Source organism: Mercenaria mercenaria, chromosome 17 (genome assembly GCF_021730395.1).
Source record: "Mercenaria mercenaria strain notata chromosome 17, MADL_Memer_1, whole genome shotgun sequence".
Classification (NCBI taxonomy): Eukaryota; Metazoa; Mollusca; class Bivalvia; order Venerida; family Veneridae; genus Mercenaria; species Mercenaria mercenaria.
In genome coordinates this window covers 73238822-73250551 of record NC_069377.1, presented here as the reverse complement: position 1 = coordinate 73250551, position 11730 = coordinate 73238822, and the positions used below count along the sequence as shown (strand labels likewise).

Here is an 11730-nt window from a genome sequence, read left to right as displayed (position 1 = left end):
CCCTACCTACTAAGTTAATCTAGGCGAGATATGTAGTTTCCGTAATGCCATTATACAAATGTAAGTACCATCAAAGTACGCCATGAAACCATTTAAAGAATGAAAATTAGAAGACTCCAAACCTATAATATCTTTAGCATTTGCAATATGAATATAATTTCTTATGCGAAGGAATTAAGTTATTAATTTGTAGGTACTCACAACTTCAAATTTATCTGAACATCACTTGAATTGTTGCGAAAACAGACAGTACAATTGTCATAGCTCCAACTCCTGTAGATGCACCTGAAACAGTGAAAACGTACTGAAAGATATGATATAGTTACATGCATTAATAGTCTGGTCTCCGCCTGTTCTTATTGCTCACTTCATCTGAATAAGACAAATGGTTAGTAAAGATAACGTTTTAACTCCGAAGACAGCTAGTTGTTTTGTAAGAGTAAAATATATATAAGCAGTTATAAAAAGACCTTTTTGTTGAAACGTAGATCTTATCTGCTACGTAAGCCATGCCACTTAGATTTGTCTTTCAGGAGCGGCCTCACCAAAACTTTTATTTTTTTTAGAAAGAAACATCACCCGCACGCATGTAAAGAAAACAATTTGGACTTTTAGTTCTTTTACCACATTTGATGTTCTTTTTTTTAAATGTTGAATACTATAAGACATACCGGGTTATATTTCGCGAGAATACAAGAGAAAATCTGTAACTGAAAAGGCAGCATTTGGATATATGTACAGAGCATATCAGCCAATTGTCTTTAGGTGATAGTGGATTGTAAAACATAATAACGTAATTATTTACCAGTGTTCTCAGGTACACACGCGTCAACGTTCATAACGAAATTGGGACTACATTTACATGTACCAGTATCACATACGGCATTGTCAATACTGTCACATTCATCTCCATCTTCAGCGCACAAAGTTCCACTTACAGCTAGATATTAGATAGAAAAACTATGCATTTTAGAAGTTTAAGAATGCACAGCAATTGAAAAGTATTTTGAAAAGTTTTATATGTACCACAACCTGCAGTTTCCTTGGTACAGTGAAACATATTCAGATATTAAATTTTTAGTCAAGTTAAATACATTTTGAGGACTTTCTACATTTAAAAATAAAGAAAAGAATACTTGTGTGAAGATGCACATTGGATATCTTTAAAGATACTCGTCAGAGTTCGTGGGTGTTGGGGGGGGGGAAGAGGAGATGTCTAAAAGTGTTTAATGAAGTTATTCGAATTGATAAATAATAACCGAAACACGGTTTACATTAGGGAGTTCAATTATAGGGGATCGGCGGGCTTTGTCAAAGCATTTGGATATATGTACAGAGCATATCAGCCAATACGGTAACTCTATAAAACATACATTGCTATCAGTATATAAGACTGCTCACGTGGACATCCTTTGGGCCGACAGCAAAACGGAAGGAACTCACTTTGTATTATAGTGCAAAAATACAACTCTTGTGATGAAAAAGGGATGTATTCATGAGTAATCAGTGAAGGGAAATTTCTAAAGAAAAAATAATTCTGAAAGGTATGCCAAAGACATATATAAGAAGAAGTAATAAACACATATGAAATCGGAAAGTACGGGAAATTCATTTGTTTCTGTTACAGGGGTTTTCTTTGAAGCCGACGATATTTTGATTCATGAGGTCATGATGTGGTGAATGGGATTCTGATAGGGTTATGTGGTATGCCTTGGAGATATACCGGCAAGACAGTACAGTCAATGCCCACCCTTAGTCAGTGTGCCTTATCGGCATGTCTTTCACTGCACACTTAATACCATGCTAATTACAACGTTTTCCGTAAAAATTAAAATTGCACTTAACCATTCTGTTCTATCTCTTCAAGAAAACATTTTTTGGTAAGTTCGTAAAATATAAATATTTTGAATGCTTGGTACTATTTTAGAAACGCTTTCTTTGTTTTTACAATGAATAAAGTGTGGAGAAAATGAATGCATATAATTACGTTGTAAGAAACAAAACTTAACTTACTGAGTGTGCAAACATTATTTTTTTCTCCATATCCATCTTTACAGGTACACTTCTCATTTTCACAAACTGAGTTCACATCACCTGAGCATGCATCAGTTCCTGTGCAACCACTTCCAATAGCTGATAATGTAAAACGGTTTTCAGTATTTAGAATATTCATGTATTTATCTTTTGGTATTGTAGAGAACTTGATGTCATAACATTATCAATGCGCAGTTGCTTTTTTGATGAAAGAGATCTAATTAATTCAAACTCGTAATATGAATAATGCAGTTCGAAATACCATGATAATGCATCCGAAATTAAATTTTTCATAGATTTGCTGTGCTTCTCACAACTCTTTGATATGCACCCGTAGGTATTATATGGGATTGAATAAAAGACTGTCTGTATTGAAATAAATTTTATTCGTTATGAATCACATATTCATGCAAATGAATGAAGCTCAAAAAAGAACACGTATCTATTTCATTGAAATGTCAAATATAGTAAAACATGCATTATAATATATTTAACACTAAGAAAAATAAATAATGTAATGCACGACGTCAGATTAAACACACCAAAAACTTAATTATACCGCAGTTTGTTGGCCTTGTTTTTCTTTTTCATGATGGCATATATATTATATACTTATCAAAGATTAAAATAACATTAGGAAGGAAAAAGGTTACGTCGCTATTTCTTTCACATAGATTATGTTGAAAATAGATAGAGTTAGCAAGCTTAATTCTTACACTGCATTTTGCAGTTTGAAAGACACGTCAGTATAACCTGTCTACAACTTTTGCTTATAAGATCTATAACAGGATCCTTTAGAAGTATCGTATTGAAATGTGCAATATCTGTCACGCCCCTAGAACCGGCTAAAGCGGATTGTTTTCTGAAATATTTCATGATCCGAAAGAACCAGAAATTATGACTTCAACCTCCTGCTGGACTAAAAGATATCATAACAATCAGTAATACTGCCTCTGTTGACATACCAACACCTTGAGCTACATTTTATCTATTAGCTAATGAATGTTGCGTCTTTGACAAGATTATCCATTTCTTATTTTCAAAGGAATTGAATTAATATGTTTGAGTTTATGTCACCAGGTCAGCTATAGGAATACTTGTATCTAAATCCTTTCAATTATAGTGACATGGTCGTTTGACGCCATAACCATTATCATTGAGCGTTGTGACCGCTGGAATATTCAGCTTTTGTGTCAATAAATTATAGACATTTTAACATATTCATTACATTAAGTTTTATCAAAGGAAATTAATTTGAACTGAAATATACGGTTTTGTATTGCATTCGTTTCAGACATATTTTTAAATTGTATTTATTTACAACAAGATGTCAGTGATATCTATATGGTTTAGATAGTTGCAGAAAGTTTCTTTGGACGTTTCCATGTAGACATTCAACAATTAAAGATACTTTAAATAGGTGTTTTATGCCTCTGCTTTTGATTCTAACACGTAAAACTACAAGAATGTTTTCTTGTTTTAGTGAAAAATTTGGCGAGCGTCGATTTTTATTTTATTACTTAAGATAGGTAACGGTACTTTTAAAGATATATTTTTAATTTTCTTATACATCTTAAAGAGAATTCCTATAGTTTTTTTCCTTTCATAGAATTTTTTCAAATTCACATATATGATAGGAAATTCTGTGCTGAAAACAATGAACAAATAAAAACAATGTGTCACTAGACTTGTTTTTGTGAAAAATTGTTTTGAACACACCCACTGTTGCTGAAACTTCCAGCGATTTTTCAACATTTTCATAATTTTCTGCTTTTTTATAAATACCAACCAAAATATACATCAAGACGGCACAATGAGGTTGATTCTTTTTACAGATTTTATTATATACTTATTAGATATCATAGTCATATTTGTAATACTATATCCTTACAATAATGGGTACAAATGAAAAACAAATCTTGTTTCCTATTCACTTTTGTGAACTTTTGCTTTTGTTTTTTAAATTTTGAAAAAACTGTTTCATAGAATTTTTTCCTATTTTTCTTGTGTATGAATAATTGTATTGTGAGAATAAAAATGGTTAAAAATGTATGTGTCTCCAGGCTAAATTTTATGTAAAGACCGCTTGAATACAACACCTGTTCGGACGAAAAATGGCGCGAACCTAACCAAATTGATTATATGTATATCTGCTAGAAGTTAAAAACAGTTTTAAAAATTCTTAATTCTTTCTATAATTAAATACTAAATTATGTGAAAGGTGATATTGTCTTATCAGTACTAAGTCAATTGTCTTACATTATATGAACAACACTGTCTTTGTACTAAAATGCGATGTGAAAACACAACCACAAAAATGGCAAGATACCTGGCATGCATGATACTTGCCAATACAACATAAACCAGAATCAACATTTGATTACTGATAAAACTTATCAAAAATTTTATTTCATTCAAGATTCCTCATATTTAAGGTTGTCTGTAACATGTTTCAACAAATGTTGACTTCATTTCAGTTTTCCATAGAAAGTGCCGGCTGCGCAGAAAGATGCGCATAAAAAATTCCCTTTAAATATGATCTTTGAATATATAAACCATTAATTCTAACAAGGTTCGATTTATTTGTCAGCTGATAAAATGGAAATCAAGCATTGTGTATTCTGCGATAAACAACAGTTGGCACGCTGAGAGAATGCGAACGAATCGCTCAAACTGAAGTTTATTGCGCAAATAAAGGGAGTCAGTGAATTAGTTGGATATTGACAAAATTGATTGATAACTATATATTTTCTGGCAGGATGACACTGTTAATTATATTACATACTCTTTACGCATGAACTGTCGTCAACCGAATCCTCTTTGTAGCCAGGATTACATTTGCACTTTAACACTCCAGTTGTTGTATCACAAGAGGAGTGCATGATATTATCGCACTCGGACCCTCCATCTGTACACACGACAGTTGATACTTGTTCTGAAATCCAGAAAAATCAAAATTAGCTAGCTACTACCTTATACCAAGGCTTTTCGCATGTAAAGGTTTGCTCTGTAAACGATGTTTTATTTTTATCTAATTTATTTTTGCTTTAAAGATAATTTGATATGCATTGTGCGTAATCATTCTTTACCATCCCAACGGCTAGAAATGGTTTTAGAATACTTCTTTGAATATTATGAAACATTTTTTCCAAACAAAGCCGACTTGGTTGTTGTATAAACAAAGCAAGAGGTCAAGAGATGTATATTCCGCAATAAACAACGGTTGGCACGTCAATTCTTTCGTCAAATTGCCACGACGTAATATCTATCATTACATTTTAATCAGAATGTAGATTTAAATATACAGTATATTCTTGTGGTTTATCCTTTGATTTAGCACGGTTCGTGTTTCAAATGCTTGGATATTTTAGTACTCTAACAATCTCACGCTAACACTCTCGTGTTTCAATTCCTGCGCATTTGAACTAGACGTGTTTGTTTTGTTGGGTTAATCGTCGCACCGACACAATTATAGGTCATATTGCGACTTTTCAGCTTTCATGGTGGAGGAAGAACCTAGGTGCCCCTCCGTGCATTATTTCATCACGGGCGGGCACCTGGGTAGAACTACCGACCTCCCGTATGAGAGCGGGATGGCTTTCTCACATATAGAATTCAACGCCCCGAGTTAGGCTCGAAACTACATCGGTAAGGGGCAAGTGATTTGAAGTAAGCGACCTTAACCATTCGGCCACGGAGGCCCCTTTTTGACGAAATAAGTAAGAAGTTTCATAAAAAATGGATTTGGCCTGTAAATATAATCAGTTTTGAATTGCATTTGTTTTTAACTTAAAAATGTATTATATATGACAAGATTTCAGTGATGTCATATGGTTTCAAAGGTTAAAAATTGTGTGATTTGACTTTCCAATGCGGGCACATTTTGAAAATAAATCATACACAGGTTTTGTGCCTCTGGTTCTGGTCCTATTACTGAGCACTGATAGAATGACTTTAAAGATGGTTTTAGTGAGCGTCGAATTTGTATCAGTAAATGGTGTTTTCATACAAAAATTATTTGGATTTCGCTTAAAGTTACTTGTTCACATTTGGAGTAAAAATCGAGAGGTTTTAAATAGCTTAATCAGAGGTTAAGCACGAACACAAAGAGAAAGTGAAAACCTGTATTGATCATTGAAAACGCATGTAGAATATTTGTTTTGTCCATCACTGCAGAAGCCTACGAGACGCAAACATTTAATTGTTACTTTACATTATACGAATACGTTACAAACAATTGCAGATATATCGTTACATGACACAAAATTACATTATCACACAATAAAAAGATTATTACCCAACAGGAAAGGTATCGTTCGAAGAACGCAACCCTTACAATAGCAATGTTTGCAAGTATACGCATACGATAAAATCAGACAAAGTATTACTTAAAGAAAACGAGGATGATACGAACAAATAAAGTGACACAGAAGAAAACAAGTTCTTACCAATTTGACAGGACTTCATTTTACATTAAAAATGTAAACGAGCCAGTTGTAATTGCAGTTGATTGCAAATGCAGACTATTGTGCAAATAAATTGAGTCAATGAATCACTTTGGATATAGAGAGAATTGCTCTTCAATGCTGTGGATGGTTACATCCGTTAGCTTCAAGGGTAATGGTTGAATTCGTCTGAACTCGTCAATCACTAAGTTATTGACAGTGTTATATCTTCTGTCAAGATCCTTTAGGAGTGACAAATAAAAAAAAAAACGCATTTATGTTGTTGATTATATTACATACTCTTTACGCATGAACTGTCGTCAACCGAATCCTCTTCATAGCCAGGATTACATTTGCACTTTAAAACTCCAGTTGTTGTATCACAAGCGGAGTGCATAATATCATCGCACTCGGTTCCTCCATCTGTACACACGACATCTGATACTCTTTCTAAAATTCAGAAAACTCAAACTAGGATACTATGACCTTTTAACAAACAACTTAAACAGAAAAGAGTTTTTGTATGACATATGAAACGTTTTAAGTTTGTTTCCGAAACAATGTTTTATTTTTATCCGATTCAGTTTTGCCTTAAAGAGAATATTTTCATGTTTATTTCTAATTGTTCTTAACGATCCCAGGGGCCAGAAAATGGTTTTAAACTTCCTTTGTTACTATCATTTTTAATATTATAAACCGTTTATTATCTCATAGCTCGAGTTATGTATCAGCTAAATAGAGAAGGAAATCAAGTGTTGATAAACAAAGACTGGCGCGCGGACAAGTGGAAGAACGTAATGACGCCAATTACGTCCAACTGCCACATGACGAGCGGTTCATTTCGTTTTCACACATAAACAAAGATTTATATCGAATATCCTACGGGAAGTCATGTTCCAATACTCTCAGACCGTAACCCCATAGCAATGTATACATGTGCGTGGACACATTGGTCGAGAGGGCCAAAACGCTTTTCTATGGTTGTGAAGGCCCTGGGTTCGATTCCAGGCTACTTCCACTCCGGTGTGTCTTCGGACAAGGCACTTCATTGCGATTGCTTCAGTCGATCCAGCTGTAAATGGGAATCGGTATATTGCTAGGGGAAAGGTATTATTTGTTCTAACTGTTTTTAAAATAGCTGTACAGAGCTTATGTTCATTTTTTCACAAAGCGACGTTAAATAAAATTTACATTTCACCTTCACCTTTACGATTAACATAGACATTATATTTAATACATAGACAAAATAAACCTAAAGAAAATTGTGATATAATGAACAAACTAATAAACACTGCTAAAAAATATATTTTTACAAATTTGACAGGACTTCAGTTTTACAAATGTCAAAACGAACCGCTTGAAATGGCAGTTGGTTGCAAATGGAAAATTCAAATAAATGGAGTCACGGAATCACTTTGGATATCGAGAGAACCCCCATTCAATACTGTGGATAACTTCATACAGTCACTTTCAGTGTACGATGAGGTTCTTCTTTTCTCTTAAATCATCAGTATTTTATTGATATTTTAGATTCTCTGGAAGGATCATTAAGAAGTGAACAATTAAATCAGATAGGCAGCAACATTGTTGATTGAAATACATACTCTTTACGCATGAGCTGTCGTCAACCGAATCCTCTTCGTAGCCAGGGTTACATTTACACTTTAACACTCCAGTTGTTGTATCACAAGAGGAGTGCATAATATTATCGCACTCGGTCCCTCCATCTGTACACACGACAGTTGATACTTGTTCTGAAATCCAGAAAAAAAATCAAAATTAGCTAGCTGCTACATTTTATCAAGGGTTTTTTATGACCTAAGCACATGTAAAAGTTTCCTCTGACTTCTGCGATAAACAACAGTTGGCACGCCGAGAGAATGCGAACGAATCGCTCAAAATGAAGTTTATTGCGCAAATAAACGGAGTCAGTATATTAGTTGGATATTGACAAAATCTCTCTTCAATAGTATGGATGTTTCCATCCAGTTTAATAATGATTTTTATCTCCGATTGTCAATCACTAACATTTTATATATTTTTTTCTGGCAGGATCAGGAGACTATTAATTATATTACATACTCTTTACGCATGAACTGTCGTCATCTGAATCCTCTTCGTAGCCAGGGTTACATTTGCACTTTAACACTTCAGGTGTTGTATCACAAGAGGAGTGCGTAATGCCATCGCACTCGGTCCCTCAATCTGTACACGTGACAGTTGATACTTGTTCTGAAATCCGGAAAAATCAAAATCAGCTAGCTACTACTTTATGTAATAAAAGCTGGAAAAACGTTTAAGTTTCCTGTGAAAACTACGTTTTTATACCTTATTTATTTTCTCCTTAAAAGCGCATGACTTCAGATTTCGTGTAAAAATGATCTTATTAAAGATGGAAGTTTGGTCATATCATGAACATTAAAAGATGAGGTTTTTTGTTTGGTTTGCAAGTGCACTAATTCTAAACTTTTTATTAAGCACATATTTAAGACTGTATTTACGTATAGGTAACAAAGCTTTTTATCCAATAACCATATAATGCACTGAATAAAATATAAATTACATTGAAATATGGAAAGCTGGAGCTGTCTTTGTGTGTTTCATTTGTTGTGTATGACGTACGTTTGTCTTCATTCATTATATTATGTAGACGTATATTTATATGCTATGCACTCTTTATACTTCGATGTTATATTATGTAGAACTATCATCATATAATGTATTTTTCATGTTAAACTATGGTCAATTAACATTTTTTGATATTTTGTAGTTTTTATAGAATAGTAATGAATAGAACAAAGTACTGGCAGTGTAAATTTCAAACTTAACTGCTTTTACTGAATAAAATATGTTTCTTTTATTTAATACGTACTGCTTATGTTTGAATGGTATATGATTTAATGACTGAAATAATTGTTAAAAATCTATCAAGGTTTGAACGGCAGTTCAGACAAAAAAATGAATTAATAGTTGTATGTAATCTAATGATACTTTACATGTAATGGATCTATAGATGCAATTAATATGCATTAATTATAGCCACCTGACACAATTCGTTAGTTATGTATGCACTAATTGTATATTTTCAGAGTGTATTGCTGTCTTTGTTATTGCTCATCATTATACATGCATGACCTTGCCTCAATTTACTGGAAGATAGTTTACAACGTGAGATTCACACACTGTGATAGAAAAAAAACATATATTAAATATTAAAGAAGAAGTACATGAATTATGTAATGTAACCATCTTATGCCCTTTAAATGTATCAATGTCCTGTCGCAGCAATTTACTTCACTTAAACAAATTCTTAACAAAACGAAACAAATAACTTATATATGTGTATATTCTGATTAAAGATATACTTTCTATCGTCCATACCATAAACAATAAGTCAGCTTAGTTTAGCTATTAAAAAGAACGAAGACACAAAAAATTCAGAGCATAGCTTATTTGATGTATACATGGGGTGAAGCTAACTTCTGGACATGCGAAGGAATATTTGAAAGTTTTGAAACGAAAGACGAGGCAAACATAGGGTGATCACAATAGTTCACTTAGCACTTTGTGTTCTGATGAGCTTCTAATGAAATCATTCAACGAAACTCTTTCAATATTAATATTACCCAGTACACCAAAGTAGCCGAAGTAATGATACGTACCTCTTATATTTTGCAGCATAAAATGCAAAATATCATCAAGTGCATAAACAACATAAACACTGCTTATCAGATCTTTTTACCGTTGTTTTTAAATAATTAATTCAGATATTGTGCAGTTTAAAATGATATATCTTACTTTATATCTGAAAGACGTTTGGGTAACAAATTTCAACAGGTGAAGGCTTATTTGAAATAAATAGAGCATTCAATAACGTGGGAAAATGTCAACAATAAAAAAAGCCGCAATACACGCAAACTTATACTTTGCTGTTTATAATTTAACGTCTGTGATTCATGTCATTTGATGTCATTTGTATAATATATGAAGGGATAATAATATTACAAACAAATCATATTGTGCAATCACATGATTTTATGTATTTTTATAATTTGACTGATTTAAAATAATCTCAAATATACATTCATTTAAATAAATCGCTTAATTTTTTATAATAAATATGAGTTCTCTAAAACAGTTGATTCAACATAAATTCTGTTTGCTAAATTTTGCGGACCTTTGATAATATTTGAGATAATTTTGATACATGAATACCAAGGTTTGTATATCACTTATGTTAAAAAGAAAATAATAAAAATGATATTAATAATTATACAAAAATGAATTTTGACACACAATAAGTATTATGTTGTTTGTATTACTTATAATAAACCAATTTATAATATAAACTGTTATTAAATACTGACTACTGGCCAGTAAAACTATTTAAGTTTCTGATTCAAAGTTCAATTTAAACGTGGGATTAAATTGGTTCCCATTTATTAGTAGACTTGCTGACGTTTTCCTTACAGGAGACTTTTGTAATTTTTAAATAGTTTATTATTCAATTTCTTATAAAAAGGCCGAAATAGAGTTACTGAAAATAGAAATATATATTGTAATACACATCTATCAATGGACATGGTTAATTCTCAGGTTGTTTTTTTTATATTCTTTTCGTCTTTTGGAAGCAAAGAATTCAACCAAGCAAAATAACAACAGACTCTATTTGACTGAGTCTGTTATTGAGAGGTAATGGAATATGCACCACCCTTCATACATTGAACCACATTCAAACAAAAAATCTATTAGATCAGATCTAAATTGTTGCATGGCAAAAACATGTAAATGCAGTGGAAATTTCATACTTTCCTTTTTTGTGCAAGCCACGGATTAACTGAAAAACAGCTATCCTATCGCACTTATCCGAAAGATGACAGTTATTTACTCTTTCAAGATTGGGAAGACTGTATACTTATTATGCGACTCTATATGTAATATAGTTACGAATGCTTTATGATTTAATAAGGCCAGACGTTTCCGTGAGTAATTTTCTTTTCAGGTGTTTAGGATATTGTATTTATTTCACTTTGAGAATTACTTAAAGCAAAACTATGACTCCTCTCACAAAAAAGTCAACTCATTACGTTATAGTTTGTTTATGAATCTTACTTACTTTAAGTTGTCTATGTTTTATAATATTTGTAATTGTCCTTGTCGTTGCATAGCCACAGTTAATTCAGTCTAAAATCGTAATAACAGTTCTTTTCAAAAAGCAAACAGATTATCTTTCACTGCATTGCAAGGAAAC

General features: G+C 32.5%; 1 protein-coding gene across 1 annotated transcript; it reads right to left on the bottom strand.

The window, feature by feature from the left end:
* Window positions 1-211: 211 nt before the first annotated feature.
* LOC123535704 (fibrillin-2-like) lies at window positions 212-9117 on the bottom strand. The gene is made up of 7 exons (XM_053527905.1): window positions 9102-9117; window positions 8084-8233; window positions 6780-6929; window positions 4820-4969; window positions 2014-2133; window positions 806-940; window positions 212-285 (listed from the first exon to the last, which is right to left on the bottom strand). Exons 1-7 carry the CDS (start codon window positions 9115-9117, stop codon window positions 212-214), a joined length of 795 nt encoding a protein of 264 aa, XP_053383880.1.
* Window positions 9118-11730: the final 2613 nt, after the last annotated feature.